General features: G+C 41.1%; 2 protein-coding genes across 2 annotated transcripts; both read right to left on the bottom strand.

Annotated features, from left to right (window-relative positions):
- Positions 1-17,476: 17,476 nt before the first annotated feature.
- bsx (brain-specific homeobox) lies at positions 17,477-19,222 on the bottom strand. Its single transcript, XM_070844272.1, has 3 exons — positions 18,979-19,222; positions 18,265-18,455; positions 17,477-17,722 (listed from the first exon to the last, which is right to left on the bottom strand). The coding sequence occupies exons 1-3, from the start codon at positions 19,220-19,222 to the stop codon at positions 17,477-17,479; spliced, it is 681 nt and encodes a 226-aa protein (XP_070700373.1).
- Positions 19,223-21,945: 2,723 nt separating this feature from the next.
- Positions 21,946-25,130, bottom strand: lim2.1 (lens intrinsic membrane protein 2.1). The gene is made up of 4 exons (XM_070844015.1): positions 24,956-25,130; positions 23,788-23,937; positions 23,255-23,389; positions 21,946-22,007 (listed from the first exon to the last, which is right to left on the bottom strand). The coding sequence occupies exons 1-4, from the start codon at positions 25,128-25,130 to the stop codon at positions 21,946-21,948; spliced, it is 522 nt and encodes a 173-aa protein (XP_070700116.1).
- Positions 25,131-27,676: the final 2,546 nt, after the last annotated feature.

Below are 27,676 nucleotides of genomic sequence, written 5' to 3'. Positions count from 1 at the left end.
CACCAAAATCAAATTAAATCTGTAGAAACTGCAATTTATTGCAGCACTATGGTTGACACACTTATAGGGACAATGTACTTCAACAGAATTAACATTAAAGATTTTTATGAACATAAAAAGGGTTGTTCAAAAATATCTGAATTATTGACTAATTACTCAGTAAGAGACTGAAGTAAGTGACAAGTGCTCAAGTAAACTGTTAAATTCTGCTGCGTGTACAGAGTCAGTCTCAGATAGTAAGACAGCATATTTGGGTATGTTTCTTGGTCAGATTGGAGCTTTGTTCTCTGGCCTCTTGTTTTGGAACAGCGTGTTCATTTTCAGCACACTAAATGAAATATTGAAGATCAAAGAAGCAACATGAGAATTTTATCTTCTACCTTCAGTATTTTGTTTTTTTTTCAAATGTAATATTAAAGGTGAGAGAGAAAGAGAGAGGGAGAGAGAGAGAAAGAGAGAGATCTTGAAAAAACAAAAGCAACTTTTCACAATTAGCATAACATCTTCTATCACAAAGCTTCTTCTGCCACCTCCCATCTGTCCTCTGTACCTCTTTGCAAAAGATAGCAACACTTCATGTACAAATCGCATCAGTATCACAAATCAATCCAAACAACCCAGTTGTTACTCAGCCCTTTTAAAATACCCCATTTGGTCTTTTGAAGAGAGCGGCTGTCTGAAGCCAACTTGTAATAATTAGACATGTTATTAAATGTACACAATTTCCTAATGCAGCAAATGGTTAGCTCAGCCAAGTGGCAGAGTGGCGGTAGCAATGATTGGCTTCATCGGGGCATGGGCCTCCTTTGATAAAGACAGAAGTAGCAGATCAATCTTCTGCTATTGCACTCACCCCTTAGAGTCCCTTCTCCTCTTGCAGGCCCTCACTTCAAAGCCAGGGGAACATAATGTACAATCTTTTAATAGCTTTAGACCAAAGCTCTGGGGAGCTCTCTGCCACTGTATACCCTGCCTCAGTCTAAACACCTAATCAAGATTACCTGGGCTGGCCACAATAGCAGATAAATGCAATTCAAGATCCACAGCCCCTTTGAAGTCTTCATTGTGAAAAGCAGATGTTTCCCGGGTACAAGAGGTAATACGGCTAGCTGCAATTGGCAGACTTTGTTGTGACATCGTCTCACAGACAAGCAATTACGGGCCTCCCAATTTAGCAGAAAAGATATTACACAGCTTACCATGCTCAAAATGCGATACAGGCTTGATCATTTGCTCCAACTGATTGGGATGTTTATAATGGGTGACAAAAGGCAATGGCAGGGGAATGGGTAAAGGTGAGAGGCAAAGTGTTTGTGTGTGTGTGTGAATGTGTACACTGCTGGGCATACAGTAGACACTGACACCTGCTCCTGATCTTCAAACAACTGTTCTGTCCCCAGTGATCACCTCTAACAGCACCAAATGTCTAAAAGTGTGTGTCATTTCAAAAAGATTCTCCTATTTGGTTCACTTAATGGCCAAAAGCACAAAAGCTTGAAAGCTAGAGACAAAGGACCATACAGCTTACACAGTCAAACAGCACAAGGTCTAGCATAATAGTAGCATGTCAGCCTGTTAGATGCAATCACAAACTCACTTACTGATGGATGTGTTACAGCTGGATCCACTCATTCCTTGTGACCTTCACCTATTCAAGCTCACAGACTTAGTGGCATTCAGTGAAAAAGTCTTCAGCCTGTCAATATCATCGATCCACTCAGACGACCCTCTGCCGCTGAGGGGAGTCCTGAAGATAACTAAATGATTTTCATTACAGCATTAATAGAATATATTTCCATGCCACAAACGGGTACTTTGGAACAACTGAGACAGTAAACTGATGTAATAAGATGAAAGAAGACAGGCACTGATAGTAATGGATGCACTATTGATACCCCTGAGTGGGTGTAATTGTGTAGGTTTTAATGGGCTTTAGTAAAGGCAAAACAGGAAAAAAAAGAAGAAAAGACCTTTTGTTTCAACATTCTTCTGCATCAGTGTGTTACTTTCCCTTTGTTATCCATCCAAAGGTGCATGAAACAAAGGTGCAGAAGACGGCCAGCACAGAAAGTCCAGAGGACAGTTCAGACCCTAAGTTGATGTGGCTCCAGAAAACACAACAGTTAAGGGTAGGATCCCCCTGTTCTTTTCATTTTGTTGACATGTCAAAATAACTGGCTTGCAGTATTGTGTGTTTGGAAGCTTAGTTGTCTAAGTTCCGACAAGGGCCGCATAGCTGCAGCTCAATAGGGACACTATCACCCTGGCTTTTAATTTCCTTTAGGGAACATGGACACAATCTCTGATGGCGGTTTTGCACTGGGGCTTGCCAAGGGTGATTTGAAAAAATAAAAGGAGGAATCGGAAAAAAGGAGAGGACCGGAGAAGCATTATTATTTTGAGCACTTGAGCAGCCACCTTAACGCTGCCAAGCAGAAGAGTATGAATATTTTCTCTCTGAAATGGGCAAAGCTGGTGTTTGCTAAATCAGCGGCATTAGATGCATGAGACACATTCTCATAGACCTCCTGCTAAATAATTTGGTGAGATCATGCAGAGAAGAGCGCCAGTCTGTCTTACACTTGGGAAAGAATTGTGCCTTTTTTTTCAGACATCATGCTTGTCTGTTGTTGTTTTTGTAGTGTAAATGGGTAGATTTAGAGGTGATGCTTTGTGCTCTACTGCACCTCCAGAAATAGGCCAAGCTATGCTTTCAAAGTTAACATATCTCCCAGAAATGCAGCAGAGTTATACATACCTACGTTCACAGCACCAGTCTTTGTATATGACATAGTAGACTTTATTTGTTGGCAGTAAAACACAAGTATCCCAGTGGGTGTGATAGTGACTATATCTGTTATTATGTGCCTAGTTTCTGTTTCTGAGGGTTTTTTTTAAAAATGTTAAATGTTTGGATTTTGGAATTTATTTGGATTTTATGAATTACCAGCCCTGCACTGAAATGAATCCTTTCAGTCAATCCTGTCTATATCAATGCCCTTTTATTGCTCTGACATTCTGCATCAATGAAATTCAAACTGTTAATCCTACGCTAACCCCAGGTCACCCAGATCAGCAAAGGGAAGAAAGCCCAGTGGAAAGAATACCCCAAACCCCCTCAACAACAGCCCCCGTCCCTGGGGGTCAGAGCTGAGAGGGGAGACTGTCTGAGCTCCCCATTAGCGAAACCAGCCGCTGTAACACAGCCAAAACCTCAGAAAACAATTTCATCACAGCTTTTGCCCCCTACCATCCACCTCAACATCAACCTCAACACTTCATCCCAGCTCCTTTCATCACTGCAGCAGAAGGGCCAGGATGCCATCATCAACTTAGCATCTCTTCATGGTTGTCCTCCTTGGAGTCCTGCATCTGAAGTTGAGCTTGCATTTACCCCAAGATACCAACAAACAAATCCAGGAATATCCTCCCACATGTGTCAGAAAGGAGTAAATACACAACGTAACCACCGAAACCAGAGGAGTAGCCCTGAACAATGGCAAAGGTGAACAATTTCTACTGTGATAATAGCACCTTGACAGAAAAAATTAGCAAATAAGGTCAGAAAACAATATAGTACTGGACACACTAGTGCAATTACAACATAACAGTGAAATAATGACAGGTGACAGCCTTGGCACTGAGACAATAAGTTGAAAAATATGCGTCCGGTACACCATATGAAAATTATTAAAATATATGCATATGCAATATGTAAAATAAGAATTTGATATGAAACAGACTTCTTTGTCCAGTCTTTGTTCTATTATCATGCAACCCCTCACTAATAATTTTGTGTTTTAGACCAACACCATTACAGTGGCCACAGTCCTGTGAAGGGGAGGAAGTTCACAGTAAGCAGTTTCTACAAAACCTCCCCAAGACACCGACAACCATGCCCTCACTGGGCTGTGGCTCCTACACAGTTCTGCCTCCTATAAGAAAGCCAATGACAGGAAAAGAGCCTGAGCTGAGCCCTGGGCAGTGTGGGAACACAGCTGACTCCCTCCGTGGAAGCAGCTCTGATGGCTACCTGGTTCAGATGGAGAAATGGAAGCAGCTGAGGGCGAGACCCACTTACAAGGTTTGTATGTCTGTGAGCTTCATTTGTGTTCTGAAAGGAGGAGCACTGAATGTTAACACACTTTTCCTATAGAAAAGTTTGTAAAAATGTTTGTTGTTTTGTTGTCTGTTATTGTAGACATGGGCCAATACACACCAAAATCTATTTTACAAGACTCAAACTACACACATCGTAACAAATGAAACCACACCACACTACTGAAATTTTGTATTTTAAAAAGACAACAATATCTTTTTTTCATTGTTGCAATTGACAGTACAGAAACAGAGGTAGCGACATAAACAAGTACAATACATGTAAATAGACAGGTACAGGAGGGAGGGGAAGACTGACATACATATACATCTAAATATTTGTACATATATACACAAGTTATAGTAGTAATAATGATAATAACAGCTACATTAACAATAACAGCAGTAATGATAATATGCAAACTAGTTGTTATGAAGGGTGGTTTATGCAGGGTACCTGTTTGTATGCATCTAAGTGTGCATATCTTGCGATCATATCTTTATAATTGATAATGAAAGAACAAGAGAAAGAGGGAGGACTGGGCAAATAGACATAAGTACATAAATACATAAAAAATAAATGAATTGAAGAAAAATAAGAAATAAAGAAAAATAAATAAATGGATGGATAAATGAATAAATACTGTGTAAAATAATAGGCCTAGTTATGGGGGGGTTCAGGGGTTTGGCAGGGCTGGACTTGCTAGTTGCTCTTTTGCTTTGTTGCTCCAAGCTGCGATCAGACCCTCAGGAGGGCAAAGGCCCTTCACAGATACCTGTGGGCCACATATCACCGCAACCAAATATAGTAGTAATAGTAGTATAATAACTACAACAACAATAATAATATTAATACTAGTAGTAGTTATAACAACAACAATAATCATTATTTCGATCACCACAACAATAATAACAACCATCACTATGATTCTAATTGTAATCATCACCATTAAAACTATACTGATGACCACAACCACAATGATCATGATCAAAGAGGTTCATCCCACTAGGAAGAGCACAGGGAGTCAGAGGACCTTTTTACGGGGGACTGCAGACTACAGCAAAATGAGGGTTTGATCTGCAGTTGGATTTGGATGATGGATAATGGATAGGGGCTTTGACTACCTCAGCAAAGGAGGGTGTCACTACTGGGCATACCGATATGTGACTGTGGGGGGGGCCATACTTTTCCAAGAGAGAATGAAATCACCATTTTTTTCTTATTTACTCTGTTTCCACAAGAGTATTAAACTATTCAAACAAATGATATAGTCTTAGTCTGGACACTATTTGCATTTTAGCTACATGTGAAGCTATTTGTCTAGACAATGTACACTTATTGGCTAACACATATAATTATAGACCTGTGATTGGCTGGCGACCAGTCCAGGGTGTACCCCGCCTCTCGCCCTAAGTCAGCTGGGATTGGCTCCAGCTCCCCCGTGACCCTGACGGATAAGTGGTATAGACAATGGATGGATGATATAATTATAAAATATCATATGAATAATATAGAATTATAGAACATCAGCAGACATTATTACACAAAGTAAAATTATTGATTTTGTTTCCTTGACGTTAGATTTTGTGAGATGACCAGAAGAACACAGATTTGCTTAGCATACCTTTCCTCAAGCTAAAAACAGAAAATACAGCAGACTGACAGACTGATGTTTCACTGAGATTTCAAATCCTAAAACTATTTCAAAGACATTCCAGCCAATAAACTAAACAAAGCTGGGCAGTGATCTGGCACTAAAGTAAACTTTTCAAAAAACTACATGAGATGGCTGCAAAACAGTGTTAAATCAGCTGACAAATGTTTGGTGAGGACAGCTTGCAGTACTGGATAGTTAACCTAGTTTACCACTTTTGGGGGTAGTGTTTTTTTAAATTAGATCAAGCAAAAACAATACAGAACACTGAAATATTTTCATAGGAAACACAAAAACGTTTCTATCAAGTCCATCAACTATAAAGTACAAAATACATTTCAAATAGGCATTTTAGATACATTTATCAGAAACACTGCCCATCGCTGTATTATTGTATGTCGGCCATCTAATCTGGGATGTCACTGCATCCCAAAAAACTCCATCTGTGTGTTTGTTTGACGTGCATGAATTTTTAAACGGTTGAATCAGGGCTCAAGGGCCACAAAACTCGTTCAAGACATACTGAATAATTACATTCACGTTAGAGAAATAAGAACTCATTATGCAGTTTCACCTAACAAAAGTGACACATGAATTCTTCAATTGAGTGGCATTCCCCTTTAATCCCCACGTACACAAGAGGTTACACAAATAAATACCCCTTTGAAGTCCCACATAATCCCCTCAGCTGTCTCCATGCAGGACTTCTTAATCCAGCAGGAGTGTTCTGGTGACTAAGGGCACAAAACATCAGGTTAATTGTCTGGCTCCTTCTAAGATACACTTAATTGCTTTAAGATGATGCCTACATAAACCACAGAGCTGCAGGCTCTGAAAAGCCATTTGAAGATGTGTTAGAGGATAAGGTGATTAGAAGGGAGAGAGTCTGTGAGGCGTACAGCTAATAAAGATGCCCATTTGCATTTAATGATTTGGCTGTTGTTGTTTTTTTTCTCTCAGCTTTGGTTTGTCAGGCTGAGCTGTGCAGGTGGGTCCTGAGTAGAAAGTGACTCAGCCATCCTGCCTTTTCCAGGGTAGATGCATAAACAGCCTGGCAGCGTTAGAATTTTATGCCTTGGCTTTTGGGGGTACTTGTTTGACAAGCCAAACTCAGTCACTCAACTCAATATCAACAGCAAATGTAAATATAGATAACTGTTGCAAAAATACTTCAAGCTATCATAGTTACGTCTTGCTAGTGAAACTAACCCCGGCATTTATGTAAACTGGCTATGAACACATTTTAAAACATTTATATTTTAAACATAGGCTTTTTTGCACCATTATAGAATAAATTGATGTAATCTCTGTGTGCCGAGACTGCTAGACTCACCTCTTAACCTTATAACCTTACACATGGCTAGCCATGCTCTCAGCAAATGATATATTACACACCCAAAATGGGTGCACAGCATTAGTATGCCAAGTGCAGACAAACAGGGAAATTCAGACATGAACATAGTCAGATTGATTATTAGTAAAAGTGCAAAGTGCTGTTTACTTTTCATACCAGCTGACAATTTACAATTGAGTTACAGTAGGTGGACCCAAGAAAGCCTAGAACGTATGATTAAGTACATAGAGCCATATGCACATTGGAGCCTTCACATAGTCGTCCTGTGGTGCCCACCACACCCCACCCCTTGACCTCTCATCTCTCCCACCATGTTAGCCATCATGTCTGACGAGATTACAGGCTCAATTTGTAAAGCATTCTGGCTGCAGTGTCTGGGCATGAAAGCAGATGAGCGTGACTTAAGGGTTGGAGAGAGAGGGGAGAGGGCTTGGAAAGAAAGGTACCCTGTTGTGCCTGTGGCCAACAGCTATAGCAAACTGAAATCCTCCTTCCAAAAAGCAGCCAGTACAATCTGGAATGATTAGCTGCCTTTTGTCTGAGGCAGCTTGTGGATTGCATGCACTCATGGTCATACACACATCATCGTCATAATCACCAGCACATACATAGCACATCTCTTTGTGTCTTTGCCTGTATTACTTGTTATTCTGTCCTTACAATTGCATGTCCAAACAAAACTAGACAGATTTTGAACAAAAACTCCAATAAAAAAAGGCGTGGCCTGTAAAACAGAAAAATACAATACAAAGCATGGATCAGTATACTGCACACATAGTATGCTTATGAAATAGTTCAATGTAATAATGCTCATTAAGTTGATGTAAAAAATGAATTTTAGCCCCTTTTCTTCACAGGTAATATGGCAGGTAAGTATTATAATTTAGCATAAATCTCCAGCACAGTAAACTCAGGTGAGTATTAACATATGAATTGTACAGTTAACAATAATTCATATATTTACATACCTACTCCAAGGCTAAAATAGCAGAACTATTTCACACGCACACTGTAGGTTGCTCTTTGTCACTGAAACGAAAATGGAGGATGGAAAATGAAACTTGAAAATGAATGCTGTATAAAATGTCCACTAGGGACCAGTAATGCAACTAAACAGGGGTCAGGATATATGTATCACCTCAACTTAAGCTCACCATCAGTGTCCCTGAGAAAAGTACTTCAAAATCATACCAGAGCCTAATAAAGAAGCACTGCATGTTATACTGTATATAGTGCCTAGACAAAGTAATTTAATAAAAAAAAATAAATAAAAGCTCATGTACTGTTTATACTCTGTTATGTTATTGGATGTTGGTCTTCCCTGTTGAAAAGACACTGGTGCACAGAAACTGATATAGAGCAATAATAGTTTTCTATTCTTCTATTATTTGGAGTGAATTGGGTGGGTAGCATAACCTATACAGCTACTGCCGTTGAGCAGACAAAAAGAAGCATCACAGTATGGAGCAGTTGTTGAGACAACTGTCAGATGGGTTGCCATGTGGCATTGAGCCAAATGGTAGCACTAGAAAAAAAGTTTGGGAATTGCCAGTCATTATCATACATTGTCTCAGAACCATCGACATCTGAATCAAATTTCATGACAATCCATCCGAAAGCTGTGGAGACATTTCGCTAAAAATGTCACCCTCGTGATGTCATATCATCTCAGTTGGCTTCATCATCATTGAATGTCTGAACCAAATTTCATGGCAATCCATACAATAGCTGTGGAGATTTAGACCTACATTGTCATTACTGGAGCCACGTCACTACTGTGCCTAAAAACAGAAAAACAGTCACTGGGTGTGTGGCACGTGTGTGGCTCAGCTTGAAATAGAATAAGACTTTATCATGTCAAGAATCCCCCAAATACAAGCACATAAGGTCACCATGCCCCATTTGATTTCCAAGGAATGCCACCTGAGACTTTTCTGTTAGCTGTTTCTCTACACAGTAGTGCTCTTCATCCTTGGACAGTATATCAGCAATAGTGAAAAACTCCATCTAATTAATGAGCACATTCTGGCACTTATTTATAGGGCAGTGGAGTCCACTTCATCACTGTCTGACTTGTTTCTGAAAGCTAGTGAGATGCCAAACAAGAAGGAAGGAGTGTCACAAAAAGTTTACCAAAGACAGTGCCACTCACATTGAGACTCTGTCTCGCCATGTTGTCTGCCAGGCATTTGTATATCATTTGGTGTATTATTAGTGATTTTTTTCCCCTCAATGCACCATTTGAATCCAGTAAGAGAAATCAAAATGGATCACAATTGCAGTCAGGAATTTGTTGTTTCTGACATGGAGCCAATTTGACGACCATCAAAACAATTGGAGTCCAGTTTGGGCAAAGGTCTGCCTCAAATTAAGTAATCAAAAGTGTCACTTGATGTTTGATGGCACAAAATAGGTCCTGCGATGGTCAACTTAAAAAACTAAAACTTCAGTCCCTCTGTCTCACTCGCTATCTCTCTCTCCCACCCCCATCAGACATACAGTCTTGAAGACTACAAGCAATTGAAGTCAGATATCCATCTGCGAGGCCTGGGTCCTGACTACACAGCAGTTGAAAAGACAGTAAGTACTGACCTGCACAGTCAAACACCACTTTGTGTTAGATGAGTCACTTTCTCCAGAAATTACGGAGATAAATTAAGGGATAGCTGGATATTGCGCGACCAGGCCTGACATTTTCTGCTTCAACTTTGCATCAGAAGCATCTCTAACTCACTAATTTCCTTAGAGACAAAGTGAGGGAGCGACCACAAGTGTGGAACATGATCAGAGAATAAAGTTAGGAACAATTCGTTTGAGGGTTTTCCCACAAGTTTATAATTAATTGCATTCTAACTGCAGTCAAAGTATGGATCCAGTCAAACTGCAACATGTTAAAGATAGAGGATGCTGAGCAGGCGATTTACCACACAGGGTGCATCTGTCTCAAAGCTTTGGAGAATGCTTGATTTTAACCGTTATGGTTTGGTTAATGATGTGCTTGAATTTGAAAATATTGCCGGAAAAATGCTTGATTTTCAGCATAATCCGGTGGTTCATCTACACGATCACTCATGTAAACCAAGAATCTTTTACTGTTGAAATGAAACTGTCCCATCATCATATTTGTTTGTTGCCTCCTGGCGGCTCAACACCAAATAATAATTGTGATCAAAACATACAATAGAGTTAATATGGGGGTATAAAGGAATTCTGTAAATTTCTTATTTTTTGCAACCTGAGTTATAATAATGATTCAGATGTGATGATAAAAGCTTTGAGAATCTGGACATTTTTGGGTTTAGGTACCTTGAAAGTGCTTGAATGTTACTCTGAAAAACGTTGTATGAACCCTCTGTCGCTCCTGACAAATAGTAAATAAGCAGTCACTGTTATAACTGTAGTAGAGAGAGTGAGAGACTGAGAGAGATAATCAATCTTTGTTCCCACTGGGCAAAGAGAAGCTAATAAGCATCTGTCCCTATAGACTACGGTATGTAGTGTCCACATTGTCCTGCTTTCATTTACCGTCTCTGGCCTTCGTTCAGTTTTCTAGATAAGAAACAGAAGGTGGAGGAGAACGCGATCAAAGGTTGTCATACATATCAAGATGTTGCATTAATTTGCTATTATGTAATATCAGCTATAAGAAGTGACTCACGCAGGAAAAATATGATGATGTCCTGATGTCCAGTAGTGTCAGTGTGTATCTAATTGTTTGAGTTCATCATTTAAAAGCTCCCATGCTGTTCCACAGATACAATTACATTTACAAAGCAAATGAGAGTACCCCTAAGACGTTAAGTACTCTTTGTGCTTTGACATATCTTTTGTTAATCCACAGTTGTAAAAAGTGAGCATGTTTGGCCAATTTGCACTAGATTGAGCCCTGTGCATCTTCAGGGCAAAGCCTATTACTGAATGATATGTGTAAATGTTGATAGGCCCACTGAATGGCACGCTGTGTTTGGTTTATTTGCGTGGAGAGGCTACACAAAGAGGGGGGCCTTAAGGGAGAAATGGCTCAGTTAATTAAAAACCCCTTTTATAATCTGCTTCTGTTTCTTTCTTTCACCCCCTCTCTCACTCTTCCACCACAACCATGCTGAGAAAATGAAACGACAGAGGCTGTATTCAAATGTGATCCGCGAGCAGAACAAAAAGATAAGAAGGATTCCCTTTCTGCTGGCCAAGGACCCGGAAGTGAATGACAAGAAAGTTCCCAGGATGAAGGTGTGTAAGTGTGTGTGAACCCTAGCACATGTCTCTCTCAGAACTGGCATGTGTGTTTGAGAGACACAAGTTGTGATGGAACATATTGACAAAGACTATACGAGATGAGGGAGAATGTCATTGCATGGGACAGGAGGGAGCACTACAAAGAGAGAGAGGCTTAATAAACCTAAAAGTCAGAAAACCTGAAGGATTTTGTGGTCAACAGGGCACTTGATTTATTAATTATTAGCTTAACGAGTCAATAGAAACATTTTTATTCATAAGGTCGCCTCATGCTTTGATGGAATCAAGAGCAATACACTAATCTTCATCATCAATTAACATGTAACATAATTTATACGTTTTTTCATGACCAATAAGCATTTACCATAGATATATATAGAAAATATCATATGTGTGTGTATATATACAGTACTGTCCAAACGTCGTAGGCAGGTGTGAGGAAATGCCGTGAAGTAAGAATGCTTTCAAAAATATAAATATAACTATTCTTTTACTTTTATCGATTTACAAAATGCAAAGTGAGTGAATCAATATTTGGTGTGACCACCCTTTACCTTCAAAACAGCATCAGTTCTTCCAGGTGTACATGCACAGAGTCAGGGGTTTTGTAGGATCATTGTCAGGTGCATGATTAACCAGTTATACCAAACAGGTTCTAATGATCATCAGTTTCATATGTAGGTTGAAACACAGTCATTAACTGAAACAAACAGCGGTATAGGAGGCTTAAAACTGGGTGAGGAACAGCCAAACTCTGCTACCAAGGTGAGGTTGTGGAAGACAGGTTCATGTCACAGGTCATCATGGCAACACGGAGCACAGCAACAAGACACAAGGTCGTTATACTGCATCAGCAAGATCTCCCCATGGTAAATATTTCATAGCAGACGGGGGTTTCAACATGTGCTGTTCAAGCTCATTTGAAGAAGCACAAAGAAACAGGCAATGTTGAGGACCATAGACACAGTGGTCGGCCAAGTGCAGCAGATGAAACACATACTATGCTCACTTTCCTTCGAAATCAGAAAATGAAAATCAGCAGTGCCATCAGCTCAGAACTAGCAGAAACCAGTTGGAGCCAAGAACACCATCTACTGTCTACGGAGAAGTGTGGCCAGAAGTGGTCTTCATGGAAGAGTTGTGGCCAAAAAGCCAAACCGCAGTAAAGCACGGTGGAGGTTCCTTGCAAGTCTGGGGCTGCATTTCTGCAAATGGAGTTGGTCAGGATTAATGGCAGATATTTTCCATCATGTAATACCATCAGGGAGGCGTCTGATTGGCCCCAAATTTATTCTGCAACAGGACAACGACCCCAAACATACAGCCAATGTCTTTAGGAAAGATCTTCAGCGTACAGAAGAACAAGGAGTCCTGGAAGTGATGGTGTGGCCCCCACAGAGCCCTGATCTCAACATCATCCAGTCTGTCTGGGATCACATGAGGAGACAGAAGGATCTGAGGTAGCCTACATCCACAGAGGATCTGTGGTTAGTTCTCCAAGATGTTTGGAACAGCCTGCCTGCTGAGTTCCTTCAAAAACTTTGTGCAAGTGTCCCTGGAAGAATTGCTGCTGTTTGAAAAGGGTGGTCACACCAAATATTGATTTGATTTAGATTTTTCTTCTGTTTGCTCACTTTGCATTTTGTGAAATTATAAAAAATGTGTGTGTGTGTGTGTGTGTGTGTGTGTATATATATATATATATGATATACAACAATTTCTCTCTCTGTCTTTCATTCTTAGGCCTTGGAATATGCTAAGACCATAGCAAAACCTCCTGTACAGTCTCAGCCAAAACAGAAACAGAATCCCCAGTCAGCCACAGAGATCCTTAGAAAACGGCATGAAGAAGAAAGGCAGACTGTGGCTCAGGATTTAAAACAGTACATGCTTGTCTGAGGCAAGGTGCAGTTCACGTGAACAGTCCATGGAGCCCATGCTCTAAAGATATTTGTACTCCAAGATGTAGGACACAACATGCTGCCACATTAAAGTTGCGGGGCCTACTTTCACCTCATCAACTCATTACTGCATATACACACTTTTTTTTTTTATTAGAATTATAGATAATAGATTAAACATGTATGAGAAGTTTGGCGCCTGTCTCCCTGTTAACTGTGTCACCAGGTCAGGCAAGAAATGAATTGGATTTCTGTACTGCACAGACAGAGGGGGCTGTTCTGTCGGCACAACCAGGCCTAAAGCTTTCGAAGGTTCATCTTATGGTAAACGGTGAAAAAAGTTCAAGTCTGATGATAAAATCATAAACAACGTGTTTCTCTTCTACATACATTCCAAAAAGACATACATATATTTTTCAGTGGGAAGTTAGTTTTAGCTGAGCAGTAACTCTGCGTCTAAGTTGATGGGGACTAGCGGTCACCTTGACCACGGTCTAATTTTTTTAAAGTAACTGTGTCGAGGTACATTGAAATTGATATTATATATACTGATGTTTTGCAAAACTATACAAATGCCACCTATGGCAAATCAGCTGTAATTATTCACATTGTTCCCTTATGCTGATGCTGTCATTATTTTGATCCTGATGTTTTTGTACCAGTTTATGTTGTGGTGACTTTGTGTACTGATGACACATTAGGTTGTCTGCACTCCTGCCAACCAAAGAAAACAGTTTGCTCTTGCATGCTGCTTAGTGTATTTTCAGTGGCGAAGCACGATTGCAGTGGTCCGAGTGGCGAATGCTGCACCTCTACAAAACCCAGGTTACACACTGCACAGTGGTTCCTGGCTTCCCTGGAATGGATCGCACCATTATCAGGAATATACAAACGAATTCTAGCGTTTGTCCCAACCACAGACACGTCACCAATAGACTTACAATGGTCATTTTAAAACTTGGATTTGAGATTTGCGCATGCTTAAGTCTTGGCAGGCAGTTGAGCCACAAAAGTCTGAAAAATGCAACCAAGACACATTAGAAAAAGTGAAACTGACCACGGCGACTTGATGAGGTGTCCCATTACGCCTAATAATGATAATAATCCACACACTCTCTGTTATGGGTCACATTTTTCCCTTCCTCCGTTTCTCTGGTCTGACACTTTGAAGCTTACCTGATTTGGTCCTAGTCCTATTTTGTAGCCATGTTCTTAGTAGTAACTCCTCCCCAACACGAAACACTCTCAGGCAGCTCATTTTACTAATTGAACCCTCAGATCATTATCAAAGCACGATTTACCTCTGTGCAATATTTTAATTAGATTATAGTCTCTATTTAACCCATCATGGACTCTTTGAAGCTCTGTGTTTTTAGTGTTAAGTCCTCAGAAGCGCAGTTGGAAACAAATGACAGAGCCCTTTTTAATTTAATGAGAAACCCTGCCTATCCAGACTGAGTCTCTTTGCATCTTTTTTGGGTCCCACCTACTCGTTTTTTGCCATTGAAATTGAGTTAATTGAAGGAGTCTTTCACTGCTATACATGAAGGGGGTCGAATTAGCATCCCTTTCTGCCCATTGGGAAGCTAAGGCAGACGTGGATGCTTTGATGTGAGAAGCACGCTTTCAGTAGGCGGCAGGCTTCCTGAAAATGAGCTGATGGCCCTGCTATTAGACCCAAATGCAGATGCGTCCATGTGTTGCAAAACGCTTAATCTTTTAATTGATCACCTTCTGCATGGCCTATTCTCTATGTAGTTTTTCTCCCCGCTGCTTGCTAATCAGAATCACATTTTGATGACATGAATTGCTTTTCAAAAGGCAGGAAAGGATGGCAAATCCAGTACGAAGGACAAGAGAGGATTGCATGTTATTGTGCAAATGCCCAGTGAGAGGTGCCACTTGTAGCAAAAACAATCGATTCTGAAATGTGTGCATGTCTCTTTCACTATCACACACGTGTTTCAGAAAACGAAATCAGATTAATAATTAGACAGTTAATGCTGCATCGTTATCACAGTGATGAATGGACAATAAATACAGCACGTTAAGGAAGACAGCTCTTCTATTAATCTGCCTGTTCGGTCTCATAGACCAGCCGCAGTGTCTTTGGACCAGAGGGGACAAACTCCAGGGTGGCAAAGTGGATTTCAGGCTAGTTGGACACCTGTTGATTTAAGATTATTCAAAGATTATTTGGAGGAGAGAGCCTGCTCCAAATAACAAGAAACAACCCAGAAATGGCTTGTAAATATTGTACTAATTTTTGCGTCCACCATATTGATGACAGAGACAACACTGCAGTGCTGCTGTAAATCCAAATGATGAGCTCCAAATGATAAATCTACCAAATTACAAAACAGAATGAAACCTTCGAGAAATAATGGGCTCAAGTCTTCAGAATGCTCGCTGATGATAAAGTGCCAAAATGTGCTAAGCATGATGTTGTTGGATTGATTTTTGGTTGTTTAGTTCCATTCTTGCCATGGACAATGCTTGTTTGTTACCATTTAACAACATTAAATGTTCAAATATGTGCTAATTTCTACTAAACCGAATTTAATTTAATAACATTTATTAATAATAATAAATGTCCATGGCCACATTCTGCACTGGATTTATTAAATAATTATGTTGGCACAAAAAATGTAATTGTATGGCTACATTTTTTTCTTTTTAAATATACTACATTTATTATATGACATATTTTATTTCTTGCCTAATTTAATTCTCCTGCTTTTGGGCAAAATGTAATTTATTAACAGTGATGTTGACTTAGTGACTCAAAATAAATGACAAAGAAGCATTCCCATAAAAATATGAGGCTCCTGGTATAATTCCAGCATCAACACTGATGTTTTACACACTAGCAGGCACATTTTACTGCCGTCAGCGGGGTGTTGAGACCTTTTTATTCACTTCACCCTGAAATGGAAACGTTTCTTTGGATGGTCAGGACATGCTCTGAAAATATTTCCATTATTTCTATGGGAGTACAGCTGACTGTTTTCTCGAGAGCATTAAAAACCCCATTCACTAAACCTGTGCCAGTGTGAAAGACCAGTGTCACTGCCTGCCTGCCAAACTGCTATTGGACCCATTTTTGGTTTTCCTCTCTGTTCTTGCTCAGTTTAGAATTTACTTTCTAAAGAGTTTTGAATAATAATCCCTGTCCGTATTTTAAAATAACTGAAACAAATGAGGGATCCTGCTATTTTATTCTCAACTAAACAGAATTCATCTAACATCAGAGGTCTGCAGAGCTCTTCGTGCTCAGTGAGGAGCTGGAAGCTTCACTCCTGTCCGGACTGTCTGTCGGCCCCCAGCCGGCCGCCGCGCACCAAACCCGGAGAGAACAAGCAGCAGAAAACTAAGTCCCATGCTGTGGGGGCTGTTCCTGTCAAAGAGCCGCTCCAGCCCCCACAAACCTCCACCCGTCAGAGCAGGATCACACCAGAAATAATACAGTCATAAAAAAGACTGCATTGACTGCAGCAATGATGTATGTGGCTATTATCGGACTCTACTAAATAATGTCAAAAATAGAAACCACCGGGAAAATGAGCTTTGTAACGGGGATGTCACTGAAGAAACAGAGCCGAGAACCGCTTCATCATTTATAGACTATGTATATATTTACAGACAAAAATAGAAATGCCAGTCACTTCGACCAAAACCTGATTTACAAAACTTCAAATAATATGGAAAAAAACTGCGAATAAAATATCAGAAGTAGACATAAAAAAAAAAAGAAAATAAAAAAAAAAGAAACCTGGATAAAAAAAAGATCAGCATGAAAAATGTGATTTAGGGTAAAAGTGCAAACGGCTGGGGCAGCGATCCGTTTATGTTACAGAGCGAAGAGCTGGATGGGCTGCAGACTGTCTGTGAGGACACACAGGTGACAGTTCAAGACAATAATAATAATAATAATAATAATAATAATGATAATAATAATAATATATTCCGATTCGTCAGACATAACATGACATTTCTTAGCCAATACATAGAGGTAAAGGGGCCACTATAATAATAAAAAAACAAAAAAAAAAACAAAACAATGAGCCACTTTGCATGTTTGAATAAATATTAACATTGTAACCCCCTTCTTTTATTTTTAAAGCAGTAGGACAACTGGTATAGTTGGAGTGGAGGGAAGAGTCAGTGCTATCTACAGCAGTAGTGTACATGTGTTCAGTCTCCGCAGCAGCAGCAGCAGCAGCAGCAGCCTACTATAGTAGATGATCCGGGGAGCACATGTCGTCCTCGATGTCCACGTCGTCGTCGTTCTCCTCCAGCATGTACGAGTCCGGCTCCAGTCCGTGTTTGAGCTCGTCCGCTGCGCTCTTGTCGTTCAGTTCGCTCTCGCTGGAGTTGTCCGCGGACCGCTCCAGCTCCGCGGGCGTCTTCCGCTCGTCCTGCGCCTTCCGCAGCTGCTTCTTGTGCTTCATCCGCCGGTTCTGAAACCACGTCTTCACCTGCACGGAGAAGTGGAGGGAGGGTGTGAGCCCTCGCAGGGATCCGAAATAAAAAATGGAATTTTTCCCCGCGAGTCTGTCGAAGTGTAACCTATAAAGCTGCAGGTACAGCCCGATCTGTTTGACACGCCTGTCAGTCACAGAGATGGATGATGGAATAGGCAGCACAGCGGACTTACTGTTGCCTTTATGTTCAGGACTAGAGCGGCCTGCGGATTATCCCTGATGTATTAATTCCATGTATTACTGTGGCCTGTACTTTACTTCAAATTCCACATCAACTCTAATTCTTTAGGAGTCAAAGCCCAAACCGAGTGCGCTGGTGGGCCTGTAGGCCTTCCTAGGCACAGGTACTCTGCTGATAACCCAAGGAACCTGTTCCTGGAATATTTAACAGCTGCATGTAAATATTATTCTTATGATCTAGTCTTTTGGACTTTTTTTAATTGTGTGTATTTCTATGCTTTGATCGCTCTATAAATAAAGGAAGCCATCATCCATTGTTACATCCAGTGTGTGTGTGTGTGTGTGTGTGTGTGTACCTGTGTCTCGGACAGGCTGAGCGCTGTGGCCAGCTCCACTCTCTCCGGTGTGGACAGGTACCGCTGGATTTCAAACCTCTTCTCCAGGCCGGACAGCTGCGAGTCGGAGAAAACCGTCCGGGCCTTCCTGCGCCTGCAGTGCTTCCCCGGTAACTCCGCGTGGTGCTGGAACAAGGCCGGCATCTGCATCCCTGCAGAGGACGGACACACAGCGGTGGTGGGACATTAGAGAACAGCAAAATCAAATATATATATATATATATATATATATATTAAAAAAAAAAAAAACCTCTTCAAGCACCAGAGCAGCTTAGTTTACTGTAACTAGAGTCCATTGGGGTTTGTTATCGACCTGTCTGTAGAGTGAATAATAAAAACCATCAATCAGTCTCATCTATTTTTAATCATTTCATATATTTACGGATTTATTAGGGCAATAAACTTGACTTTTGCTGGGCACGAATATACATTTGAATGCAGGAGGACTTCATTTAAATATAAAAAGAAAACAGGCTGTAATCCCCTGTGATGCTCTTAGTTCAGATAACTTCACTCAGCCCGTATTTTGTATTTGCGGGGATTTTCCTCACATCAGCACCACTCTCAGCGGCTTTTCAATTTGAACAGGCAAAATTAGAATTTTGACAAAATCTACTCAAATAGTACTGCGAGCCAGAAGTTTTCCTTTCTGATCAGGCACCTCCTCTGCCTTACCAGATGTGAAGAAGTACTGGTGATGCTCTGGCTTGTGGAGAGGATGGTGCGGATGTGGCGCCAGGATGGGGGTTGGCATCAGCGGGTATCCATACTCGAGGATGGGCATCCGGGAGGCCAGGGAGCTGCAGAACGGCGAGGGAATGACATCTCTCAGCGGCTTGGGTTTGTGCAATAAGATGTCTTCGATAAAAAACGAAGTGGACCTCTGCGTGGGCGCCGCGGACGCGTAGTTGAGACTCATGATGTTTGTTTGGCTTTGTTGTGTCCCTGCTTTTAAACGTGCATCAGCCTCAGCCTCCAACCCCCAGGTCTCCCAGGCTCAGATGTAGCCCTGTGTGTGATCGGTGAATGACAGCGCGCCGAGCAGTACATAGATATCAGTGGGAGGGCACATTTCAACAAGTATTTATCCAGAGAGTAGAGGATAGGGAGAATTGATTTGAGCAGCAGCCAATTAGAGACGTGTATGGGCGGATGGGAGATGTGTGTGTGGGGGCCAGTTCTTCACTCTGATTGGCTGAGACGCGTTCCAGACTGTTGGAGAAAGCACAGCTTCCAGAAGCGCGGCGCACCTGTGGCTGCATCACCGTCCGTCAGAATAGGCTGTGAGACCCAACCGGGAAGCGGTGCTTATGTGGTCGCCTAGCAACCACAAGGTTAGCGGGCACCGAATGCCCGCGTGGAAGAGTCTTTCCACTGAATGTAGTTAGTTTGTAAATACAGCTCCGTCATCCGTGGACACCCGGGAGGTGTGCTGCGGTGTGCGCTCTGCTGGAGGCCGCTCACCGTGGTGCTGAACAGGTTTCCATTGTTGGGGAGGACATTTAAGAGCCTTTTCAAGCCCGCCTGCCTACAGGGGACTGAAACCAAATATATGGGTTATACAGAAAACATGTTCTAGAGTCCTAGAGCTTTATGGTGTTGCCTCTGCACTCTGATGCACATGGCTTCTAAAACACACTTTTGCGCATTTGTCCGTCGTGAATATTTGTTTGTGTGTATTTCACTCAGTCTCAAATGATTTTATTTTTTTTTTACTGAAATGTTTCTGTGGCATCCTCATCCTCACGGTGCCCGGGCCACTCCTCTGGTGTCTGTCTAGTCATGCACGCCGGCGATCAAACTTTAGATTGACCTGTCTTGAAACTTGAACAAGTCGGCGCTCCGTGTTTCTAATTGACACGGAGGACTCCTGCCCTCCAGTCATGTTGGTAGTTTTAGAATCAAGTAGTGTAGCCTGTGTCACAGGAGGATTGTTCTGTTACAGGTCTGTCTGGTAATTCCGCCCAAATTGGATGTAATTGTCGGTATTAAAATCTGGGAGAGTACAAGTGCCGTTCCTGTGCCCATTTGCGAAAGAAAGCGGTGCGCTGTAATTTGTTGATACGGTGTTGTCATCACATTTCCAATCAGGCCGCTTAATGTGAAAGTGTCTTAATGTAGGCGGAATTCACGCTGCAATGCTATTAGGCAATTAGGGGAGATGTTAGAGCGGAAGTTGTAATCCTTGGGCTGGAGGACAGGATTTCCATTTGATCAGATGGAGCGAGAACAAATTAATTAGCGGGAATCAGTTACGCTGGAAAAGTGCTGCTCTGCCGCGTTAGGCTGCATATGACTGTGTTAAATGAACGTGTGCGCTCAAAATGTAAATTAGCACAGTCGGATGGTTGCAAATCAAACAGCTTTTGGCACAACAGGAGCTGCACATTAGTTCTACCTGAAGACAACTCAATATTAACTCCCATCCGTGACTAAAATGTGCACAATCTCCTCTGACAGTAAGATCATTCACAGGTGAGTCTCCATAGGCGGAAAAAGAATCCAGGACAATTATTTTCTCCGGCAGGTTTTTTTTTTTTTTTTTTTTACCTGAAAACAAGATTCCAGGAGTCAAAAGTGCATTAAAAACTGTTCAACAGTTAAAGAGGAGCAGAAGGGAGAGCCAAAGCAGATGGAGGTAACCCTGCTGCACCTGGCTGCTGTGCGCCAATCCCCTTTATGGAGCGCCCCAGGATAACAAGTTGCTTTTATGGGGAAATTGGAAAGTAAATGAAACAAACGGGGATGAAATCGTCTTAAGGACGCGTTCTTAAGCGGCTTTTTGGGGCCATTTCATTAAGTAAAATGTGGAGCCGGTCAGACGTGCGTCACTCCGTTAAGTGGCACGTTTGGATAAGAGGTTTGCTGCAGTGCATCGGGTCGGAAACACCCGGCTCACCGTTTGGAAAGCAGCCGTGGCAGAAGGATGTGCAGAAGGAATAATGGGATGTCGTCCTATACACGTGTTTACGGAACAAAGCAGGTTCCACATAAATAATAGTGCAAATCTATTTTACTTACTTGTGGGCCGCTTCATGTCCATGGCCCTCTCTAGTCTTTTGTCTAGCGTAGAAATGCCACTGTGTGTGTGCTTAAAGCTTTCCTATCAAACAGTGACTTTTTAGCATGAGGATCATGTTTTATAGGCTTTATGGGCTTTATGGGCTTCTCTATATCGGACACCAGATAATTCTCATTGGCTGAAATTCTTTTTTATGCCAGTTGCAAGCATTTGTTCAGTAAATGTACTCTCCATTACTGAATACTTAAGGATGAGCATCATTTTCATCTTTGCATGTTGCTTTGTGTGACTCCATTGTATTTACGCACAACTTTTTTTTATTTTTTTATTTTTTTATTTGTTTGGAAAAGCACTCATTCTGTAGGACAGCTACGCTGCAGGCCAGCGTCCACATCCGCTGTCAGACAAAGACAGCTGGGAGTAAACCACGCATCCCAGAAATGGAGGAAAAGACACGATGTGGTTTGTTGATGCTGAGGATGAAAATGAAGAGACGTATTTTCTCCAAGCTTTTATTGAAATGATTGAATCATTCATGTTCCAGCGGTAAGCTCTGCAGCCTCCACGCAGCCTCCATGACCACGATCCATGGCTTATTTCTGGATGATGGTTGAGGTCTCTTAATGAGTGTTAGCGCTCCTGGGGCATTCGTGCATCCGGTAGGCACAGAAATAGAATATACCTGCAAAGAAAAAGAGGTTCGGTCTTTGTTGTTCATCAGGAAGTTTAATGCATCTTAATTGAAATGTCCATGACAGAAAAGGAAACGCACCGTGTTTGACCTGGTGGATTCGTGGCTCATGTTTTCACTCATAAAACCTTTGATTATTAATTGACACAATATGTGTGATTAAGTCATTTTAATTTCGCATTGACGTGAAAAATGTGATGCATTGCCATGTCATGCGCAGTGACCAGTAATTAAATGTTTTTCACTGACAAACAAGAAAATAAAAATAGAAAAACTGGCTTTTTGTGCCACTCTGAGACACTAAAATATCACTGAACTGAGTTGTTTATGTTCTGTGAATGTGAGTGTGTCTGCCAGCCTGACTGGCACACATATTGAAGGCCCTTTGCTGTGTCGCAGAACATTTGTAGTGCATTGGGAAATCTGCATAATTCTACATGTGCTTTGTATTTTCCATTTAATCAATACATGCAAATGATGAAAATCACCATATGTGTGTCATGCTATTCCATCACTTCTTTATCAGTTATCACAGTTCTGCTTGATAATTTGGTTGCTAACATTTTTGAAATAATTATTGTGGTACGTTCAGTCTGTGATGCTGTTTCCCTCGAAACCATTTTCATATTCAGCAATTGAGTAGAGCCAGGCCTGCTGAACAGCAGGTACTGCACAGCATGGTGGAGTATTCAGAGATGAGCACTTACTACAAGCATCACTTACTGATAATGCCACATCATTGATCCAGCTGCTTGACCATGGGTTAACCTGTATATGGTTTGACTGTTTTCTGCTGAGGAAGTGAGTGGAGGTGTTGTGTAATATCGCCTCCTCTCTGTGCTTTTTGTTTTCTTAACCCCACATAGTGCATGGAGTATGAAGACGACTAACTAGGCGTGGATGCTTTGACAATAGGGGTGAATGCAATTTTATCGTCCATACTACATTTTGATTTTCAGAAGATATTACAGGGTATATTGTAAAATGAATCCTAAATATAAAGAGTGCTTTTAGCCTGTTCTTCATGAAATATGTTCTCCAAGCAGCGATTTTGTCTACACTTCACCGAGTACATTAGTTGCTTATCCAGGAGCTCAATCAAGGTCTTAACATTTAACATTTAGCAGAATGATCACAAATGTCACTGAATTTCAAACTGAACACATCATGAGTGGAACCTTGAAAATAAAGTGAGGAAACATAATGCAGTTTGTTTTTTTGGGGGCGTTCACGTTTACCTGAAAAGAAGGTGAGCACCACTGACACCCAGCCAATGATATAGGACCAGGAGAACCTCCAGTTTCCATAGCGTTTCCCATAGTAGTTTATAGTCACACCAGTGTACACTGCCATCGCCAGGAACACTAAAAAGCCTGAGGAGGACAAAAAGGAAATGAAAATGTAAAGAATACTTCTGAAAGATTGTACAAATTGCTGACTATTTACACTGTCTGCTCATGTACTCTTCAGTTCTTCAGTTAGTGAACACCACCAAATGATAAGACATATACTGAATAAAGGCCACTACAAATTATGCAGAACAAAGCATTAATGAAGCCTCTCTGTCATGAATGCAGACTTTTATAAACTTAACAAGCAGCTGTGGTTTATCATGAAATTGTGCTGATAATGCAGTCATTAAAAAAGACATTAGATCCTGATTACTACATTATCATTATTATTATTATAATTCTAAATTAGGGCAAAATCAAATGCAAATGACAGCTCAAACTAAACCAACAAAGTAGAAAAGCAGCAGAGTTGAACTTACATGAGATGAAAAACAATATGCCTGCAGCATAGGTTTTGTCAAACCTGTCGAAGGAGGAGTAATGGATGAAGGCCATAATTCCAATAATGATGCCAATGAAACAGGCCAAAAGAGAGAGGATCATGAGGGCGCGGGTGGCGTCTAAGTGGGCTGTGGAAGAGGTCATAGGTCAATAGGAGCCACTGGTGGGGTCAGTGCAAGTCAAAGGAGAGCAGTGATCTGAGCCGTGACCCTGTTCAGGCCATGTTAACAAGCCAATATGACGAAGATAAACATCTGGTAAACATCTGAGAGAATGAAAACAGTCCCTAAATCTATCTGCTAGATCTCTAAAAGGAAGGATCAAACACGCTCTCATACAGAACAGTTCTAGTTACATTTACTGGCAGAGGCTGTCTGTCACTGAAACTGAAAAACCAGCCATCATAGTTTACATTTGACGTCTTAATAAACAAACGTACACCTGATAGACTTCACAGAGTGATGGGATAAAAAAATGTGGCTCTCAGTTTTTTAATGCGTGACATTGAAATCTGATTTTGTGACAGTCACTAATTTCTTTAACATTAGACTGAAAGCCGGTGAAATAGTGAAATGATAAGGGAGATGTTATTCTAGTGCTGCTGACTTGAATGCAGTCTTGTGATGCTCACACTGCTCCTCCCTCACTCTGACAATAGCTGCGTTTCCACGCGGGGATGAGGAACCTTTGTAGGAACGTTCCACTGCAAGAAGCAGGGTCTAAATAAGTTCCAGGGATATTATTTTACCCCCCAGAATGTCCCTGCTTGGGGGTTATGATACTTCTCAAAAGTACAGAAACCTAAGGGGTGGGGTCTGCTGTGCTGGGCATCTCTGATTGGTCGAGCACTTGCAGCATTTTATTTCAGTTTGTTGTATCATCATATTTTTGTGTGCAAAAATGACACATAAAAGCAGCCATCAGTTTTCCATATCAGACTAATTTGCTTAATCTTGGGGGGTCTTTAGACTGTGGCAGACACAAAGACAACACAATTTTAGTTCCTTGAAAAAAAAAAAAAATTCTTGGAATAAAAGTTCCGAAAGGAAAAGCAGATTAAATTGGATAGCGATTTTTCTCAGCTGCACTTCTAAATTCATTTAGCTCTATGAACATACAGCTGTAGCTCTCCTCGGCTACACTTACCGATGCTGTCGTTGTGTGGGAAGCACTTCCCCGGCATACAGTAGCGCCAGAGGCCCTGGTGCATGTAGTTGCTGGACTGCCGATACTGCATCCAGTAATCGGTTGCTGTGGAAACAATCAGGAGGATGTTCCCCATGCCTGCACAGAACAGCCCTCCACCCATAAAGCTGTACATCCTGCACCTGCAGACACACACACACACACAGACACATAGAGAGGGACATAAGGTCACTTAGCATCAGTGGTCAGTGGCAGGGCTCCCTCCTCTCTCCACCTCACACACACACTTCATGGAGAGAGGGTCTAAGTGTCAGTAATTGCGTTGTAATGAACATATTATTTCCACTGGATTGAGCTGCGGGGTCGCCTGTGTGTGTATGCTCCACTTTGTTCTCTAGGAGATCAGTCTCTGAAGATGGGCTTTACTCACACACACACACACACACACACACACACACACACGCATCCAGCCTCTATCGAGCCCAGTGATGCTTTGATACTTGATACATCTATTGCTCATTGTTCCACCTGGATGCAATATCCTGCAGCCATCCTCTCTTCTCATGGAGAGCTGTCATGGATGTTTTTTGGGGGAAAGGATGATAGATAGATATATCTTGTTATGTCTGAAACCTGAACGCGGTGCTCATTGAAGAGCTGTGTGTATTCCTTGAAGAGCTCTGTAGCATCCTCTTTGGCAAGTTCCAGCAGCTGTTTCAATCTGAACCGGAGTACTTTTTAAATCCATTCGAACCCCAGCGCGCACAACAAATGAGAATTGTCTCTGAATGTCAATGTTATTTGCATATAGATAATTTTAATAATTTTTTTTTAATAATCACTGAATCAGCAGGATTTCATATTTTTCTAAGCATCATTTCTTTTCCAAGCCAGGATGAAAACCCCTGAAACTAGCAGTTCATTTTATTTTCATACAGACAGAGGCCTTGGTTGTGACTGTTTCCTCTCAATCACACCAGCCTTTTACCCACACTCTCACATCACATGTCGTAAATTCCTGTAAAACACTTGTTAAAACTGACCCAAGATGAAGAGAAATTGTGCGCATGTCTTGTTTTACTATCATGTCTTGATAACCCGCACAGATGTGTGGTAGCGGTTTAGGATACGGCTTCTATTTTTCCATCTCTGTTTTTCATTTCACTTCACTCACTGTACTGCAGTTAAGTGAAAAACAGAAACTATTCATATCTGTACGTTTGCAGCTAACTGACTACGCAGCGAAAATGTCAGGACTTAACAGACATTTTAAAACCCGGTGCGTACATTTCCTGATACAGTGATGGCTAATATTTGCAACATTCCCTGTGGAGCTCTTACACCTGAAGCTGTGTCTCCACATGGGGAAAAATAGCACAAAGAAATAAAAACATATACAAACCCAAATGACTACATGAACACCAACAGTTATTGGACAAAATTCAATATTATCTTACCTTAATCAACCCCTTTTATGAAGACGGTTATGAAGACAGGGTTACCTGACAAAATACAACAAGATCCTATAATGCCAAGACAGGCAGATTTCCAGCAGGCTAATAGCACTAGCGTTTGACGGGGTGAATAGAGAGAAACTGGGGCTACAACAAACACAGCACTCAGACAATAGGCCAGGCTGAGCACCGGCCAATCAGCACCCACCAGTTTTGTGGTTTGGGAATCTGCTGAAAAAACAGAAATGGCCAAAGCTTGGCAAGCTGAAGTAATACTGATGACTGCATGGTTTTGATTCAAAGTAGAGGGCTGAACTGGCTTTAGTGGAGGGCAAGCCGGGCTTTAAACCAGAGTCTTTGGCAGCTCCGCTTCTGAGTTCTGTCTAATTTCAAAAGCAAACACTGTTACACTGTTTAAAAATGAAGGACTATTATACCTATTAAGTCCGAACTTTCCTCACTTGATGAGTACACTAAATAAATGAAGGTATTAAAAATGTTCCAATGGATTTTACTACATTTTCAGTAGATTTAAGTAACACGACAACGTACAGTTATTGGCTACACAGATCGAGGTAAAATCTATTATTCTCATATGTACTTTAGAGTAAGCTAATCACAGAGGAAGGGGTACTCATAGACTTTAAAACTTTGAGACGGCTGATATGTGGATTGTGTAGCAGCTCAGTGTAAATGGACAAGATCATTTAAACTGAGAGCCACCACATGCATTTTGTTATAGTTTTAAGTCAGAGCAAACATTCCAAATTACCAGCAAGAACATTTAGATTTCTTTAAAATTCTTTGAGTGCTTCTCTTACCCTTGAATTGTTTTAAATCAGTAAATGGTCACTTATTAACAAGTGCACTGATCCAAAGTGCAATCAGTCAATGTATTAAATATTGATTCTTAAAGTTTTAAAGTTGTCCCAAAGTCATGAGAAAATCAGTGAAGGCAGCTTTAAAAAGGAAAGAGTTGCAGATATGTGGACAGTCAACAAACAGTACATTTACTGTCAGTAGTGCAGTGAATCTCTATGTTGGTGAGGGAAAGATAAGGGTAGCTTCTTATAGTGTAGTCAAATGTAAACACTCTAGGTAGACAGAAGGTGGACATGAGATGCCTGTTGCTGTCAGCTGGATAGGATGATAATGATAGTTTTGCTGTGATGTCTAGGAAATCGAGATCATTCAATCTCATACATTTACAGTTACAATGCTGTATAATATAAAAACATTCTCCTGCTGAAATTCTTGAATTTTACAA

The sequence above is a fragment of the Pempheris klunzingeri genome, chromosome 14 (assembly GCF_042242105.1).
Source record: "Pempheris klunzingeri isolate RE-2024b chromosome 14, fPemKlu1.hap1, whole genome shotgun sequence".
Classification (NCBI taxonomy): domain Eukaryota; kingdom Metazoa; phylum Chordata; class Actinopteri; order Acropomatiformes; family Pempheridae; genus Pempheris; species Pempheris klunzingeri.
This window is presented reverse-complemented; position numbering and strand designations above follow the sequence as displayed.

Coding starts and splice junctions, on each gene's coding strand:
- lim2.1 (XM_070844015.1), bottom strand. CDS start 25,130: ATGTACAGCTTTATGGGTGGAGGGCTGTTCTGTGCAGGCATGGGGAAC. Junction 23,938..24,955: donor CCCACACAACGACAGCATCG/GTAAGTGTAGCC, acceptor CCTCTTCCACAG/CCCACTTAGACGCCACCCGC. Junction 23,390..23,787: donor CATATTGTTTTTCATCTCAT/GTAAGTTCAACT, acceptor TGTCCTCCTCAG/GCTTTTTAGTGTTCCTGGCG.
- bsx (XM_070844272.1), bottom strand. CDS start 19,222: ATGAGTCTCAACTACGCGTCCGCGGCGCCCACGCAGAGGTCCACTTCG. Junction 18,456..18,978: donor CCAGTACTTCTTCACATCTG/GTAAGGCAGAGG, acceptor CGTCCTCTGCAG/GGATGCAGATGCCGGCCTTG. Junction 17,723..18,264: donor TCAGCCTGTCCGAGACACAG/GTACACACACAC, acceptor TTCTCCGTGCAG/GTGAAGACGTGGTTTCAGAA.